The 25,746-nt window shown below is 44.5% G+C and overlaps 3 protein-coding genes across 3 annotated transcripts in view; 1 reads left to right on the top strand and 2 right to left on the bottom strand.

Annotated features, from left to right (window-relative positions):
• The window catches only part of C3AR1 (complement C3a receptor 1), a 234,136-nt gene that overhangs the window by 26,225 nt on the left and 182,165 nt on the right, over window positions 1–25,746 (bottom strand). The gene's annotated exons all lie outside the window — the stretch shown is intronic.
• On the top strand, window positions 1,646–12,509 carry LOC310686735 (C-type lectin domain family 4 member A-like). The gene is made up of 6 exons (XM_083460807.1): window positions 1,646–2,208; window positions 5,708–5,824; window positions 6,696–6,791; window positions 9,583–9,734; window positions 10,446–10,567; window positions 12,343–12,509. The coding sequence occupies exons 1-6, from the start codon at window positions 2,139–2,141 to the stop codon at window positions 12,506–12,508; spliced, it is 723 nt and encodes a 240-aa protein (XP_083316933.1). The 5' UTR covers window positions 1,646–2,138; the 3' UTR covers window position 12,509.
• LOC310686207 (TRPM8 channel-associated factor 2-like) lies at window positions 14,531–23,470 on the bottom strand. Its single transcript, XM_083459404.1, has 8 exons — window positions 23,411–23,470; window positions 22,654–23,305; window positions 20,318–21,315; window positions 19,410–19,504; window positions 18,592–18,805; window positions 17,376–17,615; window positions 15,645–15,979; window positions 14,531–15,026 (listed from the first exon to the last, which is right to left on the bottom strand). Exons 2-8 carry the CDS (start codon window positions 23,268–23,270, stop codon window positions 14,775–14,777), a joined length of 2,751 nt encoding a protein of 916 aa, XP_083315530.1. The 5' UTR covers window positions 23,271–23,305; window positions 23,411–23,470; the 3' UTR covers window positions 14,531–14,774.

Below are 25,746 nucleotides of genomic sequence, written 5' to 3'. Positions count from 1 at the left end.
CACAGCTCAGTCACCAGCTAAAGCTGATGGAAGGTGCTCCAGGCCACCAAGGCCAGCTGAGCCTCAAGCGACAGCAAAGGCTCCAGAAATGCCACCGAGCTGCGCACCCACTTTTTCAGAGGGAGTATAAGCCCATCAAGAGCAAACTCTCACCACCTTACCCATAGCAAGGGCTGAAGGTAAGCTTTCCCGGTTGGCGGTGTCTGCCAAGACCTTCAAGATGAGCTCTTCATTCTCCCAACTCCTTATTTATTGGAGGAGGAAGATTGTCAGATGAATTTGCCTGTAGTAAAGGTAAGCACAGAGAGGGAGAGAGAAGGAAAATGATAGAGAAGAGTTTGAAACATTAATCTGGATGCTATGTTGAGCTTAACGGTGGATGGATTCTCAATCTGAAATGGGAGGTTAAAGCTTTCTTCAGGTGTTACGATGCAGTGCATGGGAAACCTGCAATTGGGGGGGGGGTGAGCGCTGGTTCTGCAGTGTTGCCATCCCACTCGTGACAGTGAAGCAGTGCACCTCTTGTGAGGCTTCTCACACATCCTGTAACTTGGAAAAGTGATATCCCTGTAAAAAAGGGAAATAAGTGGGTCATGCACAACAAATAGTCACATCCATTGCCCAAATCTTGGAAAGTTCCCCTGAATCAGGGAATTAGCACCGTGGCAGAGGAATAACTTAAATAATGCCCTTTCTCTGCACCTGTCACGTTGCGTCCCATAGGACACTGTTTTAATGATGTGCTGCCATCTGGTGGGCAAATGTGATTCAGTTTAATTCCTTTCTGCATATTGTTTGCCTAGTACAGTGGTACCTCGGTTTAAGAACAGTCCAGTTTAAGAACAATTTGGTTTACAAACTCTGCAAAACCGAAAATAGTGTCTTGGTTTGAGAATTTAACCTTGACCTAAGAATGGAATCCGAATGGTGGAAGGGCACCGGTGGCGCGAGGCCTCATTAGGGAAAGCACACCTCAGTTTAAGAACAGTTTTGGTTTAAGAACGGACGTCCGGAACGGATTAAGTTCGTAAACCGAGGTACCACTGTATATCATTGCATTTTGGAATTTTCCAAGATGACTGTCTAATATGTGCCCCAACCATTATTGTCATTATGTTTCTTACCTGCCTTTCACCTGAAGGTCCCAGGGCGGGCACAACAATATAAAATGCACCATTCATTCAAGATATTTGTCCGGAAAATCTTTATTTTGCAGTATTACTGAAACATACGGAGCATATTGGCATTTGATGTATCATATTCCCAACATTTATTATTTGCCCCTGGATATATTTGGTTTAGCCTAGCCCAAGTGCCAACAAAACAGAAATTTACAAAACATTATATAAGAGTAGTACTAAAAGTTTGCTGTGGGACAGTGTGCCACCTCCCCTGACAGCTGTAATCTCACAGTCCAGGTTTTCTTCCCATTTAGTTTGATGTGCAGTAGCAGAAGCATCACAGCTCATAGAAAGTCCATGCCCTTTACTCAGTAACTTTTATCTTCTCCTGCTTTACCACCAGGTTTTCCACATCTGTAGCATCCCACAATGGGCAATATTTAGTCATTAAGCAATTAGCTATATTTCTTAATTGTAAATATTGAAAAATTGTGGACATGGCCCTCCTATTTCACTGCTTATTTTGCTACAGGATTTAAAATACTTGTTTTTGAAAATACTCCTTATCTCAACCAACCCATAACTGCACCATCATTTCAGATGGCCTAAGATAGTCTTGTCTTCCATTTCCTCGTTTTATTCTATTTCTGGCAAACTGACATTATTTCCACTTTGCATTGACCAGAAATGTGGCACAATCTGAGGGAAGGGAGGGGTGAGCCCAGGCAAGGCAGAGACAGTGGCCAATCACTGCGAAGATTGCCTTTTAATTTGGGGGACTGGGCTGGTAGGACTTCCCCTTTCCATCTTGGAAGTTCCTATTTCACTTCAGCTCTTGTGGAGCTTTCCAAATGAAGAAGTACTGAAAGAACAAAGACTTCCTAATATGACCCCTCATGGGAGGGAGAGTTAGAAACCCCTTGCTTTAGTCGAGCTTTCATTTGTAACCTGTTCTCCAAACCAAATGCAAATCCCTTTCCACCAGTTACACCCTAAGCTTTGAGAAGGACTCTTCAAATGACATCAGAGGTCACCTATGCTGAAGTGAGGTTCAGGAACAACGGGCCTTCATCTGCTGAACCCAAAGGTAATGATCTGCCGCTGGGGTGCAAGGGCACGTGTGCTGGGGTGTCGGCAACAGAAATGAGCCTCTGGGCGCTTCTTCCCCAGTTGTGTTGTTTTAGGACAGCTTGGCTATAGAATACCTTTTCAGTTTTCTGATCTACTGTTCTATTTAAATTTGGAGCAGGCAGAATTCAGGCAAGTGTATACTTTTTTAGTATGGAAACCTAGCAGTGGGAAAGCATTGCTGGCTGTTAGAAAATATGGCAGCAGTCTTACAATCTATTTTTTAATTACAAAAAATGCTTATTACAAGATTGAACCACTCCATAGGACCAAAACAATTCTTTCTTGTATCCAACCAACCAACCAACCAACCAACCAACCAACCTACCAACCTGTAAACCCAGGGGCTGGCAACCTAAGGCCCATGGGCCACAAGTGGCTCACGGGGGTTGTTTAACCAGCCCATGAGCCACCCACGAACCGAGCCACCCACTCGGCGAGTCCCCGTGTGCTGCGCTACATCGGCGCAGCGTGGGGACTCGCTTCCATGGCACCAGAAGCCGTGTCGACGCAGACGCTGGAAATTACGGGCGCACGCACAATCCAGCCCATGGAGGGATCTCGGCCCAAGCGAGGTAAACCTTGCTGACCCCTGTGTAATCCCATTACTCTCTTGGGATATGTGGGAATTTGCCAGTTGGAGGAAACAGTACAGTCTGGATCAGAATAGTGCAGCTTCCTTTGTCAGAGATGAACAAACACACACAGAAACTTGAGGAAGGGAGGTGCATTTATATTTTTGCCACTTGGTTGCCATCCATTCCTTTCTGATAAATGTGAGATTAGAAAATGCTTAAGAAGTAAGATGGAGACCTTCAGGTGTGCCTCACTTTAATGGTCTCTGGCAGATTATTATTACTGGCTGGTGTCATTATTTCTTAAATTTACACCTCTGACTTAATGATCTCAGCAGAGCTTTCAAGACAACTTGCAGAATAAAAATCCATAAACAAGCCCGATCAAAATTGGTTAGAATTGTATGCCATCACTGACCTCTGCTGGCCGATGGAAAGGGGGTGCTTCATCGTGGAAGAGACCCTAGGCTTGCCTGGGCAGGCAGTAAGCAGCCACCATCGGATCTTTCATACACAGTAGAGAGCAGAAAGCTACAAAACTGGGTGCTTCAAAGCGGGATTCAAAGTATCTGCTAGATCCAAAGCCCTTTGGATCCCTGAGGGGCCTGGTCTTTGGGCCCCTCAGCTACATCATCCTGGAGCTAGAGTAGCAAAAAGTTCTAGCAAAATCCTCCCTCCCTGCCAGTTTTCTGTCCAGGCTGGTGAGAGCCATCGAGGGTCTGAGCTGCAGCACTCAATCTTTCAGACTGCCCCCCTGCCAGACCCCATGTAGAAGTGCCTTCCTCCACGTCTAAAAACGCATCACAGAGGTTCTAGACAATGGACTAGGGGTTCTAGGCTAGTCCCCTAAATGTTTCCCTGCCACCTCCTTCCCAAAGCCCCGGAAGATTCTGCCCGGCCTAGGGAATAAGGCACGGTGCCCTGATGGGGTCCAAGAGCTCTCCTGGCTTTGGGAAGGACAGCATCCTGTCAGAGGCCTGTTGCCTCCTTCCCAAAGCCCAGGAAGCTTCTGCCCAGGTTAGGGAGGGAAGCGCGATGCTCATGTGCACAATGTCCCCGTCCCCCCGCAAATCTCCCTCATAAGCCTCTGGCCTTAACTGCTCCCCTATGAAAAATTTCACCCCACACCACTGATTTTCGAGTATCCAGGTCTTAACCAATCTCCTAAGAGCTCAAAGGTCATGGCAGGCTTTCTGAAGGAGCGATTCTCCAGAGAGGACTCTGCCAAAGGGAAGACCCTGCCTGGTTGGTCTAACATTTGATAGTCATGGTACCCAGGCCCTCGGGGTGGCTGACTCAGATGGGGGCAGAAAACCTTTTCCCTGAGGAAAGGTTATCATGCTTAGGGCTTCTTCATTTGGGGAAAAGGCATGATAAGAGGTATATAAAGTGGATATGTGGAAAAAGTGGACATGAATAAGTTTTCCTCCGTCTCTAACAATACCAGAACTCAAGGTCATCTTTAGGAAGCTGGCTGGTACAAGGTTTGGGGCAGACAAGAGTGTACTTCTGCACAAAGTCCATGGCTGAAGTGTGGAAGTCACGAGCACTAGGTGGGGAAGTAAGACAAATTCACAATGGTAAAGGCCATGTTATCATATTCAAACTGGGAAAGTGACCTCCATTGAAAGGTGTGACGGCCATGTTTGACACTGAGTACTGGAGACAGTCTGCCACTGAATACTAGTCTGGGGACCACGAGGGGAGAAAGTGCTGTTGGCATCTGGCTGTCTGGCCTCTGTGGGAAATGGCTGCTGGATGAGGTGGACTCTTTCTTCCATCTCATGTTCGTGTGCCATGGGCTGCTTGTCCATCCATAAAAGTATGGCACTTAAAAACCTTTCTTGGGATTTCCATCTGGAGACATGTAACCTTCAAGAAGATGGCACAAGGAGCCTTTTCCTTTTAGAGCATTCATCAAGCAGGCTAGAGAAGGTGCAACTTAACCAGCAAGCATCAAGCAAAAAATGGCTTCAGAGGCAAAAACAGGAATGGTGCACATCTGTTCTGGACTAGTGGGTCTGAGAAATGAACAAAAGGCTGTTTTTTGCTAAATAGCCCCACTTCCCCAATATTCCATACACGCGAATGTGCATGTCAGCTTTTTTGAACACCAGCATTCCACAAATTTCCGGCTGCCAAGCAGAATCAACTTGCATGATGTGCTAATGCCCAGCAGAATTATAGTTAATGGGGAAATACACTCAGAAACCAATTTGCATAAGTGGCCTATAGAGAATTTGTAATCTTCCCCAAAAATCTGCGGGCAGTGGATTTTTAAAAAATGATTCATAGTCACAAGGCATTTGTGTATATGAGAAGTGCAGAGCAGGCACATAAGAAGCTATTTTAGCCAGTCATGTCATTGGCCTATCTAGTTCAGTAGCCAGTGTGGGGGCCCCCAGATGTTCTGAACCCCCTGTTCTCATCATCCCCAGCCGACTGTCTTCCCCATGGCCAGAGGTTGGGGGCTCCAACATAATGGGGAGGGTCCCTCTGCTCTAGACCATCTGTGCTGACTGGCAGTGATATTCCAGATTTCACAGCCCTAAATGGAAATGTCAGGGATCAAACCTGGGATTTTTGCCTGAAAAACATGTCCTCTACTACTAAGGCATGGTCCTAAGTCATTGCTACTGAGTCATTATGTCCCCCAAGCAACAGAGAGTCTTGTCGCACTTTACAGATGGCTGTTGGCATATGGTTTCTAGTGCACAGAACTAGCTTTCCCATAGGTCATTATTCTTCAGCCAGTGTGACTGCGAGTGCAACAGTGATGCAACAGCATGATTAGACATTTTAAGGGTTAACTAGCTTGCACTGAGTGCATTTGAGTAAGTAAGTACCCTTTACCTTTGTAATGGTGACATTTTCACTTTTCAGCATCTTCAGGAAGCGAAAAACCACTTAGTACATTCCAGAAATGCAAGCCTTGGTTTCCGTGGGTGGTGTCAGGGGTTTTGATGTTGCTCTCTGTCATCCTTCTTGTTTTCATCATTGGTGAGTAAAAAGCAAACTGAACTTAAGAGAAAGGGGAAGATTCTGCAAAATGGTTGCGTAAAATTTCTGAGTAAAGTAGGGAGAAATAAAGCCTGCTAGATGTAAGTAGACTTAGTGGGTATTCTCTCCCTTTAGCAGAGAGTATGACAGAACCTAAAAGCTCTCCAGCTGACAAATGCCCTTCAAATTGATGAAGTTTGGATCGGACATGTTGTGATGAGGGGTGCACTAACAGAATTAAACAGAATCCTCATTCATATTCACTCACTGTTTCCCATCCATTCAGGTAATCTCCTTTTTAAAAAAATCTAGCACCAAAAGGTTTGATAGATCACTTGCTCTCTTGACCATCATGGCTGATTCAGATGATCCAAAGGGAAGTCACTGGTTTGGTTGAGGATACAGTGAATGCTTCATTAGGTGAGAGAGTGGTGCCTGCTAATCTTAAATAATCAGTACAGTGGTACTTTGGGTTAAGAACTTAATTCGTTTTGGAGATCTGTTCTTAAGCTGAAACTGTTCTTAACCTGAAGCACCACTTTGGCTAATGGGGCCTCCCGCTGCCGCTGCACAATTTCTGTTCTCATCCTGAAGCAAAGTTTTTAACCCGAGGTACTATTTCTGGGTTAGCGGAGTCTGTAACCTGAAGCGTCTGTAACCCGAGGTACCACTGTAGTTTTTAGTGAACTAGGCAGTGGCAGCTGATCTGGCATTTTTGAAGATGTCCCTCCATTCAGGATTTACTGCAGAGGTGCCCAATTCCAGACTGTTCAGGGGTTCATCACAGTGTTAACACCTCCTTCTGTGGCCAAGCCTTTTTTCTTGGACTCTGCAGTATTATATGGTGCTGCTGTTCATTCCCTTTTCCCAGTTATCCTCAAAGGAAGTCCAAAGAAGGGATTCCTCAGAAGCCAGTTTCAGAAATCAACAGAATGGAATTGCCTCCTCAAGAGACCTGAAGGAAAAGGTGAGTCACTATGAATTAGAGGATCTGGTGGGCAACAAAGGAAGCCACCTTAGTATGTGACTAAAGGTTAGAAGCTTTAAAGGGATTTGCTGAATTAATTAGGTGAACTGGAATACAAAAAAGGGAGGTGTGAGGAGGTCAGGAAACAAGTAAATGAAATATAAGACATGAAAATATTGATTTGTTTTTTACTTTTCATGTATTTTGTCTTTGTATCTTTGTATTTTTTATTATTGTTATTTTTTCCTTTTAATTTTGTAACTTTTTATTGTCTGTAAAATCTCAATAAATATCATTTTTTAAAAAAATAAAGGTTAGAAGCTTTAAAATAAAAAGTAGAGAGCCACCCCCTATTTAAAAGAGCCCCTTAAAAGCAGGAATTGATCCAGAAATGCAGTTGGAATAGTCTGCCAAAAAGTTTTAAAAATATATAAGTGGTTTCTTTTTAAAACAACAGCAGCAGCAGCAACAACATTTAAATGTGTCTCACATAAAAATTCCTGAGTGTATTTGCCTTGATCCACTCCAGAGAGGCTAATATGTCTGCAAGTTTTAGTCACTTCTGCCAAAAGAAAAAAGTTGCATATTTTCCCATAATAAATGTGGTGGTGATAAAACAACACTTCATTTTTTACTGTGTGCTGTTGAGTACCCCCAGAAAAAAGCACTGGTTCCAGTGTTTTGAGAGCCACATAACACAAGTGGGAGCTGCAAGGAAATGCTGCAATGTGGCCTGGTCCTCTTCAGGATTCTAGGCAGCTGGCCATGCCCTTTCCCCAAATACTCCATTCCACCCACTTCCCAGTTTTCCACCCATTCTCCCAGGCAGTCAGCATTCCATGCCTGCTGAACTGTTTCTGATTCACTCTTGATCCCTGACTGAGTTTTTCCCGATCATTTTTTGCAGTTCTGCAAACCTGGAGGTTCCCTTAAGCCTCCTTGGGGAGCATTGCATTGGTTCTGCCACAGCATTCACGGTCCATTATGCGCCCCACTGCCTTGTCCTTCCCAGTCTCCCTCTTGGTAAGCAGCAGCAATGTGCTGGTTCCAGCTGCACTTAGTTTGAAAAATAAAGCATTGCTGAGCTGTAGTCTGAGCTTGAACCCTTCACTATAGCCAGTGTGGTGTAGTGGTTAAGAGCGGTAGTCTCCTAATCTGGGGAACCGGGTTCGCGTCTCCGCTCCTCCACATGCAGCTGCTGGGTGACCTTGGGCCAGTCACGCTTCTCTCAAGTCTCTCAGCCCCACTCACCTCACAGAGTGTTTGTTGTGGGGGAGGAAGGGAAAGGAGAATGTGAGCCGCTTGGAGACTCCTTAATGGGAGTGAAAGGCGGGATATCAAATCCAAACTCTTCTTCTCTTCTTATTCTTTGCTCCTGAGTGCTTCTTGCTCCTCAACCTTGCCTCCTAGTTCAGGCCAGAATTGTTGTTTGTTCATGACTGCTAGTTTGCCCTATCACTTCTGGGTCCCAGCTTCTAGCTCTCCTCAGACTGCTGCCCACAGTTCAGCCCTGGTAGCAGGAAATGGAGTTCCCTTGCTTGTGTGTCTGACCAGTAAAAGCTCCTCCACAGTGTGTGTCTCATTTATCATTTCTTTTCATGATACACATTGCCTTAACTGCTACCGCATGCAGGTCAAGTTTTTTCCTTTAGTATTTAAAGCCCTAAACAACTTGGGAACTGGTTGCCCAAGGACTGTGTCATACCACTCTCCTCGGCTGGGTATTGCTAAGAGTACCACTTGCCCCAGGGATGTGCTTAATATGCATGCACTAGAAACCAGGTTTTTAGGATTGCAGCTCCAGCCCTCTGGAGTCAGTTAGCAACTGAAATTAGACAAGTGCCTAATTAGACCCTGTGTGACCCAGTAGTTTTATGGAATATTAATAGTACAATTGCTTTTAGTTTACTGAGTGTCATCTTTTTTGTTTTGTCTTATTGAGCACTGCTTTGGCCACTTTTGGTTGTGAAATATAATGAAAATAAAAATAAAAATACCCTGCCCATCTGACTGGGTTGCCCCAGCTACCCTGAGGTGAATTTGGGGTTCACAAAGCCTGCCAGGTTAGGACTATATCCCCACTGAAAACCCCGTATGAAATCTGAATTATAGTGCCTATCTGAACATGTGAATTCCTGCTGGTGAGTCAAACCCTTGAACAACTAAGAAATAAACATACAGACTTAACTCCAAGCTGCTTCCCTCACTTATGGGACTTGTCTGTTGGTGTGAACAATGACACATGAGCCCTGAAATTGCTGCTGCAACCTGTGCAATCTCCCAGGCTTCAAAAGGGGAACTCTAGAAGGCGGAATGTTGTCACGTAGCTTTCAGCTGAGGACAAGTGCCCACTATCTTAATAGCAGTAAATGATGTGGTGTAGTGGTTAGAGCCTAACCTACCTCACATGGCTGTGGTGGGGATTTGAGGATGGGGAGAACACTGTACACCACCTTGAACTCCTTTATGCAAAAAGAAGAACAAATGAGGCTTCCCCAAAGGGAAAGGTGAGTTGAGTGTGCACACTGTGAGCAGCACTCTTTGCACCCCTTTAAATTCTGCATGTCCACTTATTTTCTGAGCCTTCCCTGTGCATATTTTTGAAACAAAAGAAAGGATGTGCAATACTACAAATGGAACGTGCAATTTAAAAAGTGGGACAACTTAATGGAATGTGATGAAAAATAGCAAAAGAAAGATCTGGAAAAGGGCTGGGAGTGGGTGGGAGAGACCTGTCTCCAGTTGCAACAAGATTTCAGGTTTCTTCTTGTTGTCTCTGCTTTCCTTACAGAACCACAGCTGTCATGTTGCATGGGGGACCTAGAGCAATTTGGATCCAGCTGCTACTATTTCTCCAAAGACGAAAGGACCTGGAACAAGAGCAGGGCAGAATGCATGAAGAAGGGCTTCGACTTGGTGATTATAAATTCAGAAGCTGAGCAGGTGAGCTCAGTGGCACAGCGTGGGGATGGCCTCAGGCGCAAAATTGTTAGGGGCACAAAATGTCACTGCCCAGTGCGGCTTCACTGGGCACCATTGAGAACAGCTTCTCCATGTGAACCAGGAAGTGACCTCTCCAGGCAATAGAACACTCTTCTTTTCTTATCACTGCAGCTGTTATCTCCTGTGTGATGTGGATGCTTTTAGGAAGTTGAATGCGCATGCGCCGTCCATTTCCCTCCTTCTCCCACTCCGTTCGGTGCTGGGTGAGCTGCTGTAGGTCAGCTTTCCCAACCTGGTGCCCTCCAACATGACCATTGGGCAGGGATGATGGGAGCTGTCCAATGACAAGTGAAGGGTTCCTGGAAGCAGCATGTTAGAAGAAGAAGCATTTCTTTCTCCCACCACTCAGCTTTATTTGTGGTCTTTAGTTGCATTGGTGTTTACCAGTGGCGTAGCATGGGTTGTCAGCGCCCCCTAACCCGTGGATTTGCGCCCCCTAACCCCTAGATGTTGCGCCCGGTGTGGCCAGCCCCCCCTGCACCCCCCACGCTACGCCACTGGTGTTTACATGCTACGACAGGCAGCCTTGGGTTTGGGGTTTGTTTGACACAAAAGGATTCCCAAAGATCTCTGCTCCACAAAGACAGCTAACCTGTATAGACTGCTCTGTGATGTTAATTAACTGAAAGTTTGGTTCACATTTTTGTGCAGGGTTTCCTTACAAACCATACCCAGAACAGTCGAGTGGAAAACTTTTGTATCGGTCTCACAAGTCAGAAGGGAGCAGATCAGTGGCATTGGGTGGATGAGACTCCTCTTGACCCCATGCTAATGTGAGTAATACTTACATAGTAATAGTTATATTTAGCATTTATATTGTGCTTTTCAAATGTGCTTCATAGGCACATTGCAGACTGGGATGGCAGCTGAGGTTGAGCAAACACTGCTTTGTGTTGCAGAAGGCCAGGAGTGCCAGCTTGGCCCTGTGACCGTGGGTGCCCAGCGCCATAGGTGTCATGCAGCGTTTACGGCCCTGGCACTGAAATTTGTGAGTGCCTGGCCCCTTCATGGGGATTTTTGTGGGTGCTCGGGCAACCAGGGTCCCAGGGGTTTGGCAGGGAATTTCAAACTCTCCATATTTCCTCTCACCAAACAGTCGTGGGATAGGGATAGCACTGTGACAGAACCCTTGTTCTTCTTTATTTTGGTAGTTCACAGCATTCTGGAGTGAATACTTTTTACAAAGTTAGGTGCTAGGGTTTGCTTTCATGTGCAGGAGCTCCAATCAAATCCAATATTATGTGTGTCTTCACAAAAGGCCAAAAAAGGAACATATTTTCATTTCTGGTGGGAGTGCCCTCCGTCTCAGATGTTCTGGTTCAATTTTTTGTTGTTGTTGAAATAAGGAATATTCTTAGAGAACCTGTTCCAGCTATACCTCAAATGGCACTATTACCGATATTTTAAGGTAGAAAAATTCAGAAATAAAACTATTTACTTTGTTTTACTAGTGGCAGCATGTGCTACTATGGAAGATATTAGAGGAATGGGACATTGGAAAATGGTGAGATAATGTTTGGAGAACAGCCATACAGGAAAAACTTACATGGCATGTTAGATTATTGTCTGGTAGGATTAAGCCAGAAAGCTTTGGGGCAATTTTGAGAGATCTTCTTAAATATACCAACAGGGCACAGCTGCCACACTCCTTGACAGCAGCTTCAGCATATATGTGGAGTATGTTGAAATGGTAGGATTTTTGTAGAGTTATATTGATAATTTTATGTGTCCCAGTTTCCCCATCTTTTTAGCTCATTTCCTATGTTTATATTCTTTCTGTGACATATAAGATACACTAGTCATCTATATTATTTACATCTACTGTCCATCCAAACATTATTCACCATTTCTCCCCAACTGTGCTTTATTGTTTTCTAAACTATGTGCAAAATTAATAGAGTATTTTTTAAAAGGCAAATAGAGATTTGGTGGGGTGAGGGGGATTGGTGCAATGCGTGGCGGAGCTATATACCTATTTTTCCTTGCTGCCGCCACCACCAACGTACCCATAAACAAGAAATCTACAATCCTGTCACAATATATAAGTAAAAATATAAAGAGAGGATTAAATAAAAAGCATATTCACCAGCGCTGGTGTCCCTGGTAGCAATTAGAGAAGCAGCCTGAAGTCATTCAGACTCCAGTCAAGCTGGCTTCTCCAAATTCAGGCAGATCCAGGTCTATGAGAATATTTTGAGGTAAGTATTTTCTTATTCCATGAGAAGCATATTTATAATGTTATTTTTCTTGGATATGTCATGCTTGTTCAGCATGATCTTTCTTTGGGGTGCTAAGTCCAAAACGTCATTTTTTGTGCTTCTATTATCCATTTGTTGTTGTTCTCCATCTTGGCGTCTGAAAACTAAACTCTCAAAATGGCTCCATTTCTGTCCTTCTTGACTTGTTCGTTGGAGACCTCTTTGATTTCCTGAGAACCCAAAGTTTAATGAGCCTTGGGTATGCCTTGTGCTATTTGGACCGATGTACAGGGCTTGTCTATTAAATCCTAGCTTTGCATCCTTCTTTCATTAATTGTCTTCTCTTTCAGGTTCTGGAGAAGCAAGGAACCTAGTAATGTTGATGAAAACTGTGTTGTCATGCATATAGGTAAAGGAAAAGGCAACAAGATGAAGAATAACTGGAATGATGTCCAGTGTTTAGTGGACGAGCATCATTATGTTTGTGAAACAAATACAGTATCTTTTCCCATTTAAAGGATGATCTAGAGCCAAAAGAACACTTCAAACTATGAATCATGGGCCCCCTGACTGGACAGACTGAATCCATTCTGAGCATGGGCGCCACATGAGAAAGGTGTGCATTCTCATTCCACAATTGTGCTCCAAAAGAAATATAATGTATAGAAATTTTCAAATGATAGGGAGAATCCAAAGTTCAGTAGAAAGTGATTAATATGTAGCCGTAGCATGTAGCTCCAGCCCTAACCACGTCTTCTCAGAAGTAAGTTCCATTGAATTCAATGAGATTTACCCTTAGGTAAGTGGGATTAGGATTACAGAGTAGCAGTGGCGTAGTGTGGGGGGTGCAGGGGGGGCCGGCCGCACCGGGCGCAACATCTGGGGGTTAGGGTTAGGGGGCGCAAATCCACGGGTAAGTTTTAGTGCACAGTTGTAATCAACAACTGTAGTAGTAATCAACAGCAACAAGACAAACAAAGCCTTTTAAAGGAAGATTAGCTGCCAGAATTTGCTGTTCCTTACTTGGTAAGGATGAGAAAGATCCTGCCTCAGAGGTTTTTGGGTCACTTTTGCATCCATCTTAGAGACCTGGGAGACTGTGTGTGTGGTGTGTGTTGCCATTTGACACGTTTTTGTAATCTTCAAACTGTCCAGGCAGGGAGGAGAGGGGTGTTGCTAAGCAAGACTTTGCAGCCAGGAAGACAGAAGCAGCCATATAGTTATAAACTGGATAATTTGCTTTAATAGCATCAGCCCAGACTATTTGCAGCAGAAGCAAGGAGGAAAGGGGAAAGAGAAACAAAACTCACAACTTGGGAAGGCCACTTGCAGTTCCTTTTTAGTGAGGTTTTAGCGAGTATTAAAGGCTGCTGCTTATTCCAAGAAGGGGAGCAAAGGAAGTGGTGCAGTTCTGTAACTGACAGCTCCAACTTGCAGTGGAGAAACGACTTTACAATGACTAACTGGGCTCTTTCTCTTTGTGAGAGAAAGCCCAGTTGAGAAAGTGGCGGGCTGGGTGCCTCTTCTTGAAAGCTCATAGTGATCATATGCCTTGTCATGAAGTCTGTCAGATGCTGGAATTTTTAGTACACACAATGGCCAAGTGCTACAGATTTTACACTTGTTGCAACTGGAATCCATATTTTCACTGTCATTAAGCAATAGCTTTAATACAGCAAAGTTCGAAGCAAAAGAATCTGCCAAGTGGTGGTCTGGCCGAAGAAATTCTGCAGCAGAGAAGTTGGAGACAGAGCAGTTACTGGAGAAGACAAAGCTAAGAAGGTGCAGAAGGCAAGTCCAAAGGCAGAAGTAAAAGGAAGAGAGGAAGCAGGCAGCATATTGGTCAGAGAAACTGTCAATATATTTAATATTACTGGTTAGAGTACTCATTCTCAAACTTTTTCCTCTGGGCCACACTTTCAGAATTTTTTTTTGCTTGCAGCACCCCAAATTCTTTATTGCTAAGAAACACGTGGGAAAACACAACTAGGATTGTCCTCAGTATCACTTGATGCCCTTGCTTTCCTTTTGAAAATATTTCTACGTGAATTATGCAAATAAATATTTTGATATTATACTACATTGATTTTCCTTGAATCTTCCTGCCACACCCTTTGAAAACCACTGGGATCGAGCAATCCAACTACTGGTAAATGCTTTTGAAGCCTGTTGATTTTAAACACACAGTTAAACCTCTCTCACCGAAATAAAAATACTGAAATCAGCTGATTGGATTGTCCTTTCATTCTGCTAAGCCATAAAAAGACTATTGCCACACACAATACAGCACACAATACAGTTTGAGAGTACTGTGCTATTTATGTTAATATTTTGTCTTGGATAAGCCAAGCCAAGGCAGGAGGTGGAATTGTAAGGTGTTTGCTCCAGAAAGCAAGAGCTGCTTTAAGATTCATGCATGAAAATATGGACCAGATTGTTCCCTGATATGTTAGCTAGCTGCCAGATTATGAGTTTATGTAGACACAATGCAGAAAACAGTATAAAGAACACCCATAAAAGGAGATGGAGACAGCCAGGTGACTTCATAATCATTTCCACTTTTATTATGTATCATAGCTATACTACAGGACCCGTAACAGGAAAGAGGCACTAATCATAAAAAAGCATTAGGGATCAAACCCAAATCATCAAACCCAAATCAGCAGCAAGCAATTTTAAGCAGAATTCATCTTGAAGTTGATTCAATTTAATTGTGTCATTCAGATTCATCCCATTTTACTGTATCATTCAGATTCATTCAGACCCAAGCTCTTCTGATTCCTCATGGAGACACATACTGCTTCATTGGATTCTCTGCCCATGGGGGGAAGGATCTGGCCAGCTTCTGAGAAAGCTCTTTCTTAATAGGCCACTTCCAGGCTTGAAAGAAGGGGGCTAGATCTCTCTTCACTTGCTGGGAGAACTTTTCTGCCCACAGATTCATCTTGGACTCGTTGTCTTCTGGGATCTGGGTCATTTTTTGGTACTCAGCAAAAATGCGCATGTAGGGCTCCCATCCGAATGCCTCCTGCAGCTGAAAATCAGGAAAACGAATGTGTATTCAGTCCCTTTCTTAAGTACAGAGGTACCTTGGGTTAAGTACTTAATTTGTTCCGGAGGTCTGTTCTTAACCTGAAACTGTTCTTAACCTGAAGCACCACTTTAGCTAATGGGGCCTGCTGCTGCTGCCGTGCTGCCACTGCACAATTTCTGTTTTCATCCTGAGGTAAAGTTCTTAACCCGAGGTATTATTTCTGGGTTAGTGGAGTCTGTAACCTGAAGCGTATGTAACCTGTGGTACCACTGTACTTCATAATGGCTTCTGTGTACAAAGTAAGGAAGTGGTACCCATAAGTTATGCTCAGAATGCCCCTTTTGTCTAATATTTTGTTGCATGCTACCCCAAGTGGTGCAAGATTCCAGGGGTTCCAGGCACTTACCCAAGGTTCATGTTTCCTCAGAATGAGGGACAACGGAGACTGTGCTGTTTTTATGATATAGGGTTCATTTACACACATATACAACCTGAACCTACAATGGTGGCGGTCATAGCATTAACAGCCCAAGAGGTTCTTGCTTCTCCCAGAGCCACAGCCTTCGATTCCCACAAAAACCAAGCATGGAATGTTAATATACTTTTATTGCATTTTACCTGCAAATATGGTTCCAGTGCAGTAAACAGCTCAAAGTCCTTTAACTGGCCATTTTTAATGTAATTTTCAATCCTTTCCTTTCTGAGCTCTGGCAGAAGTTCCTCATGGGCCCTTTCTCTTGGGGTGTTCAGGACAGTCTCATTTACATAAACAGACCATAGATTGCAGGTAGCTTCAGTGGTGTGAGGTGGAAAATCCCATCCGGCCTGCTGCTGGTTGTGCCCTAGCTCATGAATGGGGCCCCATAGGCCATTGGCATGTATGGACTGCACATCTATCATCTCTTGCACTGACACCAAGTGAAGCATGATTGGGTAGCCAGCATGCATCCAACCTAAGGAGCGGTGAGTGAGGAGAAAGACACACAAAATAGACCCTTAGGAGCTGAATGCCAAGGAACCAGCTGTAGATAAAACATAGTCTAAGCATGCAGTTGAGGGCCATCCTTTGGAAACCATGGCAACACAAATGGCTTTCTGGTTAGGTGATATTGTCTGTTGGGAAACATGAGGAAACTACTCAGATTGATGTGCTTAAATGTTGTTGGGGCAGAGCAGGCATTGGCTAAGGCACCAAGCCAGCCATGTTTAGGATTTGTGCATTAGCCTGTGTGCATTGCCTTTTGAGAGTAGGACAGAAGACTGAATTCTCTTCTGTCTTCCATCATGGTTCTTAGCCTCCTTCCTACCAAAGCACTTGACCCAATCCAAACTTGCTTAGTTTTAGTAAGGTGGTTGTATCATATGGCCTCAGGCTATGCCCCATTATAACGGAACACTTTGACAACTAAAGAAAATCAGAAGAGACCTAGTCCAGCACCTTGTTCTCACAGTGGCCAACTAGATGCTTGTGGGAAACCAGCTTTTGTGAAAAGAAGTGTTCATATAGCAAACAGGCTTCCTTAGGACAAAGGTTCATGTGGTCTGAGGGAGAATGACATGAAAGACCTTTGGGCAAGGAGGTCCTAAGGCAGTGGTGTGGAGTTGCCTGGCCTGTGGGACAATCTTGGCCAGCCAGTTTGGCCCACAAGACCATTAAGAAAACAACCCATCTGTCAATCAGCTGATGTCACTGTGATGGAGAGTATGATGTCAGTTGATGGTTTCAATTATTCAAGGTTTTCCTCCAAATGGAGGAGTATGCCCCTGGTTTTGGCAGCAGTTTCAATGCAAATCCTTTGTCACTGGGAAGGGGACTGCACTGATACTCCTGCTTAGGAGTATCTCCCTCCGCTCCATTTCCCCCTCCAACTTTGGGACTTCAAAGCATCAAAAGAGTGGACATGTTTGTGACAGCTGGTGATTTGACAGGTGGCTCCACTCACCCATCAAAACTGGCCAATCTTACTAAGGATCTGACTTGTAGATCCAAAAAAGACCCGTACCCTTGACTTAAGGGAAGCTACAACTGTACTCTCACAGGGCGATACATGTAGATTGCTCACTGCCAAGCCCTAGGATGTGAAACGGGTGGCACAGATCCAAGGGAATCTGGTAGAATGCCAAATTCCTCTTATGCATGCCTGGCCCTTCAGACTACAACTCCCAGAAATCTTCAGGGGTAAGTCAGGAGAATGAAATGGCTAAATAACTAGCTAGCTTAAGTTTCCAGCACATCAGTGCCCTCTGGACTGCTTTTCTAGGATGAGTTGCACTTGTCTAAAAACTGCTGCATTGTGCAAAATGCCACTTTCAGCCACATATGTATGAATTTTTAAATATTGTACTTGCCAACTGATATTTGAACATCTGCCACAATTCTCTCTGGCCTGGGGAAAACAGCAGGGACGGATGCTAACTTGGCCACTGCCTTCATCATGTTGTCCCAGATGGTGAGAAGAACCCCAGGATTGTCCATTGTCCGCACATTGTCTGCTGGCACTGTCAAAATAACGTTTGTGGTTTCTAGCTCAGCCCAGGGAGCAGGAAAGTGGCGGATAGTGTTCTGCCAGGCAGATGTGCTGGTTTCACCTAGTGAAATATTTTAAAAGGAGATGTTTATTTTGAAAAAAACACATTGCGTACTTTTCCATTATACAGATAACACCAAGTAATTAGGCAAGTTCATTTAAAAGAAAAAAATAACCAGTCTCTAAAAAAGAAACTACAGACAACACTCATTAACAGTATTTGCATCCATTTGTGGAAAGAAGGGGATTCACAAGTCCTGGAGTGCCTCAGCTGATTCCACCATCCCTTCAAAGTACAGGCCAGGTGGCACTTCAGGCTGAAGGCAGCAATGGATGTCAGGTTCATTGCAATGATAGGAGGAGCTGCAAAGTGTTCATAAGTGGCTGCAAAGAGAGGAGCAGTTCTTGGAAACACCAACAGAATTTAGACATGGCAGCTGGACCTTTGGAGATCCGTTATGGTTACAGGAGTTGCACAAAGTTTGCTCAGATATTACAACAAAGGTGAAAACAATCACACATGATCAGGTGTGGCGCATGAGAACGTGGCTTGGTGGTGGTACAGAAGGACCAACCCACACTGCAGGCCTGCCCCACACACTGTTTGTTAAGGATTCATGTGTGGGGTGGGGTGGGGGACAGGCTGAAATGGTGCAATAGTGAGGCTATGGCACTCTGAACATATTCAGAAGTACTTTTTAAAAATTGTACCATATTACTTTATCTCTCTCCCTCTAAGAAGAATGGCCAAAGAGGTAGGAAAGTCTAGAGGGGGGCAGTATCTGCAAGATTTGTTTTTCTATGAGCAGCACCAGGCAAGAAACTGGCAGCATCGGACTGTGTGAACCTGCTGTGCTCTGCGGAGCTCCCAGAATGCAGTGGGGCTCCGACCAGCTTGCCAATTGCCTTACGTTTGAATTCAGATCCATTTCCTATAGTTCAAAGGACATTTCCAGGGCATCCCTATGCAAGTCTACTCAGAAAGAAGTGCCACCGAGACTCCTGCACAACCCGTAGGTGTGTACTTTCCTTCTTACCATGTTTGTAATAAGGTGCCTGGACCGCTCCTTTGATGGTAACAGAGATCAGGCCCACCGATGACTTCTCTGGCACAATGATGTATAAGAGGCCACCCCACAGGCTGGAGACTTCCACGCTCTGAGCCTTAACTTCAAACCTCCTTGTCACTACAGGAGCACGTTTCAGCTCCTCAGCATCACTTAAGTCATCCGAATGACAACCAATCTGCACCTAGAGAAAGGAAGTGTGATGCTTCAAATCAGACTTTGCCACAAAAGACAATGGGCCATTAAACACTGTTTGGTCTGCTGTGTCCCTTTGACATGACTCCCATCTTGAAACTGATGTGCTGATACTAAGTTAGAAAGATCCAAAGATAGAAAGATTCCATTTCCGTGCAGTACATTGATTGTCTACTCAGCAGCGAGTTTAATTGGGATTTATTCCCAGGTAAGCCTTATTCCCAGGTCTTACAGATCAGGGTCAGTCCTCTCAATCAGGAGTGCCACCACATAATCAATCACATGATGTGGTGCATGCACACCATTTGTATGACAATGCCTATCAACTTGGTGGAAGCCTGGCACCCTTAAATATTTTATGGGGGGGAAGACCTCTTCGCCCCTAGGAGTTGGCTCCTATGCTCTCAATGATTGTGTTCAACAAACAGAAAGTGGAAGAATGCAAGGTATAGCATACTAGACCTATTGTGTCTTGTGACACAATAATTTCACAAGAAATTCCAGCCCCCAAAGTAGATCTGAACTATATAGTAAAAACAGTACAGAGTCTGTTGTTTGCAATTCAGCTGAAGTTATTGCAAGTTGGTTAGCACCTGTAATTTAGCACCGATGGCATTGTAGGGAAATAGCAAGCTGGCTGTTTTCATTGGGGGGACATAGAGGCCCGTGCTTCTCCATGCTTCATTTCCTGCAAAGAGGTCAAAGCAGTTGAAACACAGAGTATAAATCAGTCAAAAGTTGTTTGGTACAAATAAAACAGTTTAGTTAGCTTTCCTTTTCAAAAATACTTTCCCACTGAGTCCAAGACTTCAAACTTTGTATAGGTTAACTAGAAATTTTACTATATAATCCTTGGAATGTCTTGTAAGCAACAGGAGGATGTCAATTTCTTTGGCTCTGATCCCACCATTTCTCCAAAACGGCGTCTGTGTTGCTCCTGCACGGCCCCAACGTTGTTCAGAAGTAATTCTCTCTGGGTTTGGTGGCGCTTATCCCCAGAACAAAGCTTCAGGAAGCTGGACTTTATTAGAATTCAGTTAGTTACCATCTTTCCCAGAGAACATATCTGCATATTTACATATTCTAAATAGCCTGTGGTTTGTTGTAAAGAGAGGTCCTGAGTATACAAACAAAACATCCCAATTAGACGGCAGCATGAAGCTCCAGTTAAGTCATTCCCGGAAGTCCCACAATCAGGAGCCAAATGACAAATGGTTTTCAGAACACCGTTCACCTTGCACCCCCTATTTCAATCCAAAAGTTTGTTGTGTTAACCTTTCAGCTCAGCAGTAATTAGTAATTATTCACACACATTGCAGGTGAGGAATGAACTGAGTTTTGCCTTGCTCAGGGTCACTATGACTTTATGGCTGAGACAATATTTCAACAAGGCCCTTCCCAGCTTATGGCAAATTCTTAGGAAGTCAGATACTGTATTCAGATAGCTAAAGCCAGCAGATCAAACAACGAGCTGAGTGAAAAATCGAAAAATACTTCTTACCATTATTCTTTCCATTTATTCTGATAGTTTGAGGAGGGGAAATAGGGTAAGTTGCTCCAAGCTGTTGATTCAGGCTGGGCGCTAGCTTCTGGAATTCTGGGGAAACGTTGTAGAGCTCTGAAGACAGCCTGATAAAAAATGCCTCCTCTGAACTGGATTTGATGGGGTTGCTTTCACTGATCTCAGGAATTCCCCTGGACTTCATCAGCTCCATCAGATCTTCATGCACAGAGAATATAGTAGGGGATTCAGCAGCTGGGATCTTTATCAGTGTAACCAAATCTTGTCCTAGCTTCTTAAGCCATGAGGAATATGGTGACTTCAGAGCTTGGCGGTTCTCAATGTGTTGCTGGAATTGGAAGAAGGCTTTCCGGAAGTGATAGGCCAAAGCAACTTCTCTGGCTGGTCTAGCTGGGAAGATTTCATCAGATGAGCTGATGTCATTTCCAAGGATCCCAATTCCAAATTTCTCCAGTATTTTGTTTCCTGGAAACTCAGTAATAATACTGGAACCAGTATTTTCAGCAGCACTTGACCAGGCTTGTCCGCCAATCAGGAGTCCACCTCCTTCAGAGACAAACTCTTGGATTTTTTCCACCTCTGTGTCATAGTAGGCTGTGCAGCAATACACACTGAGGCCATCTTTAAGGTCTGTTAGCTCACATGTGATCTTCGCTTGATCTAGCATGGAGTAAAGGTCCTGGAGATAATCTCCAACACGCACCTTTCCTCCCTTCCCAGAACTAAGCCACCGGATTGCATTGAGGACGAAAGGTTTCATGGATGGTGTGCTAAACAGGTTTTCATGAGCACTTACGATAACCCGTCCCCTCCCATAACGAGCAGCTGCAAGAAACGACTGGTTGGCATCATCTATGGCAACTGGAAATGCCAAGGTTCCATGGATTAGCAGCTCAGATGGAACACCATCCTGAATCTTGAATTCCTTCACTCCACTAAGAAGAGCTGTTAAATCATTTTGGATATCTAATCCATGCCTGGAAGAAAAGCAATATCAATTCTTATCATGAGGAGTAACACTATATGGCAAGACAGCATCTTATTGTCCTTTCTGAAGGATCTCAAGAGATTCTTACAATTTCACGTACAGTATATACTTTCAAATACAACAAATTGCAGTTTTGTCACTAGGATTTATATGTAATTTACTGCTGGAATTCATTGCTTTTCATTTTCCCTAGCAAATTCCTTAGACTTCTACAGTGGCAGTTCCAGAAGAGCCGGACCTTTTCCAATGAGAGATGCGTACGCCCCACTGGCATGATTTGCTCTTTTTGCTGTATGGCCAGCAAGATGCAAGAGGAAACTTGGCTTCAATGATTATCAAAATCATTCTTTTGGGCTCATCCTGACCACCAGTACCTTACATGGGCTGGCAGGTGAGCTGGCCTGGCTAATTTGTATGTAACTTGTCTTTTATTCGCATGTCCCCCAAGGTAGGTTTTGGGAGGGAAAAAACCTCTGGGAACTTTTCTGGGAACCTCAAAGGTGGGGTGTGTGAGAGAGAGTTTTACATCCCTGGCAATCTTTTCTCACACAGGTTTGAAACCCAAGCACTGTCAGATCCCTTGGCTTCTCCATTACATCCCAGAAGAGAACATTAAGGCTCTGCAACAGCAACAACTGAGATGGGAGGAGGCCCAGGCCCACCTTTTGTGGAGGAGCCTGTGCTGCATCTGACTGCTTCTCCCATTGTATGCAGGGGAGCCCCATAATTCAACTACATCCAATAAAGAGAAATTAAAACCCTGCAGGGGGAAAACAGAAGGAAGGAAAGGCAACCTGGGTTTTGTCCCTGCAACATTTTGTCCCCATCCCTTTAAACTAAAGGCTTAAATCCACAATTTGTGGGCACTCCTACTTCCCCCAGGTCATTTTAAGCCCTGACATTGGTTCACATTAGCCAATATTTTTTGACAACCCCTCCCCTGGGAGAACTCACTGGCACTGTAGATAAAGAGGCACCTTGGTGTCTACAAGTGAATCACAACTATTGTGAGCAATTTAATCCTCAGTGCCTAGCAAACAAGTCACAGTAAGTGAGACTTTGATGGACACCTAACATCACCTCTTAGGGCCAGCAGGAGAAAGCTCTGCTGGATGGAATGGGAGGCTGCCCTGTGTGCCAGGGAAGTCTTGCTTTTTTCATTGCCTCCATCACTACCACAAAGTAGACTTCAATTCTTACCTGTGTTTGGTCACAAGTTTTGCATATGTATGTATGTATACGTGTGTGTGTGCGCACACACACAGATGTTGGGAATTGGCTTGCAGGGATTTTAAAAATGAAAAATGCAGATAAGAGGTTTACTCACTGGGTGATAAGTGGAATCCTCGGCATTTGTGCGGACACAGGGAAGATCCCATTGCCTCCCACGTTGCCAGTGAAGTACACACCAGCCACACTCGCCACCCGGTTGCCAGGAAACCCAAGCAGCACGTTCTTGATGCCATGTTGACTTGCCCAGTGCCAGGCCTGCCCTGCGATGAGCAGGCCCCCACCACTCTTCACAAACTGCACAAGGTCATCTGCGTGCACCTCCTCATAGGCATCTGTGCAGTAGACTCCCAGGGAAGACCCCAGCGCTGCCCCTGCCTGCACTTTCACACCATCGCGGAGGAGCATTTGAGAGAGGGAATCCAAGCTTGCATGGACGCCCACCTGCGATGCCCCGGAGGGCTTGAGCCACTGCAAAACATTTCTAATGAATGGCAAGAACTGGGGAGTTTTCAGGGCATCTTCATGGGACACAACTACCATGCGCCCCTTCCCGTACTGGGATGCAGCAATTAGCACTTGCCCATTTGCATTCACAAGGACAGGGAAAGCTTTATCTCCTGTAAGCAGAAGCTCACAAGGCTGGAACCCCCCACTAAAGTCAAAGGAAGGAACGCCCTTAACTAGAGCTGCATAAGAATTTTTGAAATCCATGTCAGATGTTTGGAATGGATCGCTGAATGCTGGAGCTGAAAGAAAGATAGAGAGAGAATGCAACACATCTAATTAGCACCTGCAACTCCCCGTTACATCCATACTTCCCCATAAAAAAATTAATGAGTACAAAATCTTACCAAACTTGAGTTCCTCTCTAGAACTGCCGGTGCACAGTGACAAAGTTTGGGTGCCTTTATACCCAACAGCTAGCTTTTTTTTTTTTTGGGTGGGGGGAACACAATGGGTGTGGGAGTAGCTTTAGGCCAATCAGAAGCCCATGCTAAATACCTGTCAGTAAGTTAGTAACAGCACTATAATCCCCTTTAAGCTTTTCCTTGTTTCTGTACCTAGAAATGGTTAAATATAAAAAAGCAGTGGTTTATTGTATTAACATGTCCAGAATTGAGGAAGGAAAATTAACCCCCTTTTGAAATTAAATCCCACCTGTCTTACCTACTAAAGCTGCAACCCTAACAACACCTACTAGGGAGTCAGACCTGTTGACTATAATGGGACTTACTTCTGTGTAAACACACCTAGGATTCCTCAGTCAGTACATCTGTGTGAAACTCAGCTGACCATTCACGTCTGGCCAATGCCTTCTGTCAAAAAATTTACAGAAGAAAGTATCTGTGCTAGTCTAGGGGCCCGTGTGCCTTACTTTTGAGAAGACTGTCTTTTATTTGTAGGATCCCTCTATTTGAAAGGCAGTCTGGGGATGGCTCAGTTTAAAGTAAAACCCTGGCCCAGAGGTCTCACCCCGATGAAGCAGATGTGAGAGTACAGAAGATCCCTGCCTCCCCAGTTCCCACTAGGACTCTCCAGGGTCTTTCCAACAAAGTCTCACGCTGCATCTGTGCACAACTTGCTTTGCCTGTTTGCTTTCTCCGCATGTTCTAGGACAGGGGTTGGCAAGGTTTACCTCGCCTGGGCCAGTTCACTCCAGCGGAGATCCCTCCATGGGCTGGATCAGCGCAAGAGAGAGATTGCACGGCTGCTATTTCTGGTGTCTGCATCTGCACAGACATGATTTTCAGCATCTGAGCATGCACAGACACAATTTCCGGCACCACGGAAGCGAGTCCTCATGCCGTGCTGCGCTGGTCTAGCGCATCGCGCAGGGACTCACTGAGCGGGCGGCTCAGTTTGGGGGCAGCTCGTGAGCCAGTTAAACAACTCCCGTGGGCTGCTGTGGGTTGCCTACACCTGTTCTAGGAGACCAGGGGCAAGGGCAGTTGGTCGCAGCAAGAGGGGAGGACTCCCGGGCTTCAGCAGCCTGCCTCTCTGTCTCCCGGGCCTACTCGTCTCCAGCCCCGCTTCTGCCTCAGAGTCTGAACTGTGCTCTGCCACAGCCTCTTCCTGTTCACCAAAGCCTGCCACCTCTTCTGCTTCTGACATCTCCTGCTCGCAGTCTGCTCCTTCTACCTCTGGCCTCTCATCACTATCCTACCACCAATTCCCTGGCACTGAGTTTTCTTCCCCTGGGGGTTCCCCGGCTGGTGCCTCCCACCGCTCCACTGCATCTAGCCAATCCATGCCACCTTGGGACCTAAATTCATAACAGTCCTGTTCTTAAGAAAAATTCACCCAAATGAAGCAAGAAACCTGGAAAAAATATAATAAGGTTAAGCAGAAGTGGTAGTATTGATTTTCTTATGACTTGATTAATGTTTTTTGGTTATAATGGTAATATGAATTTATGAAACTTGTTTTCAGCAAGACTTTTCCAGTAAGGTCTTGTGCGGTATTTTTGTTGGCAAAGTGGTAAAATGTGGGCTAGACAATGATACTGTTAGGTGGATTTGTAGCCGACTGATGGGCTGTGCCCAAATAGGGGCCATCAATGGTTCCTTGTCAATCTGGATAGAAGTGACAAGCAAGGGTGCTGCAAGGTTCTCTCTTGAGTCCAGTGTGGTTTAACTCCTTTATAAATCACTTGGGTGGAGAGGATACTCATCAGATTTGGAGATGACACCAAACTGGGTGGTGTAACTAACAGCTTAGAAAACAAAAAGAGAATTCAAGATAGCCTTGCCTGGATAGAGAGCAGGGCCAAAACTAACAAACTGAAACGGAACAGAGATCCAAGTTAAAAAACAACCCAGAAGTACAAATACAGGATTGCTGACACCTGGCTTGACAGCAGTACGGATAAAGAGGAATCTATGTGTTTTAGGAGACTGCAAGCTAAATTTGAGTCAGCAGTGTGACTTGGTGGTCAAAAAAGCTAATATTTATTAATAAAACAAATCTTCTTTTTAAAAAAATTACTACCCCAGCACTAATAATAATAATAACAACAATGTTTTTCAGTGATGTGATTGTGAATGAAGCAACCCACATATGTCTTTTGTGTCTCTGAGTTTAATTTTATTCAATTGTACTATCTTTATTTCTTAATTCGTGTATGTTATTGAATCATATGCTCCAGCTTTATAAATATATAAAAAGCTAATGCGATTCTAGTTTGAAC

The sequence above is a fragment of the Podarcis liolepis genome, assembly GCF_965112155.1.
Source record: "Podarcis liolepis genome assembly, chromosome: 9".
Lineage (NCBI taxonomy): Eukaryota > Metazoa > Chordata > Lepidosauria > Squamata > Lacertidae > Podarcis > Podarcis liolepis.
Note: the sequence above shows the minus strand (reverse complement) of the source record. Positions and strands in the feature narration are given on the sequence as shown.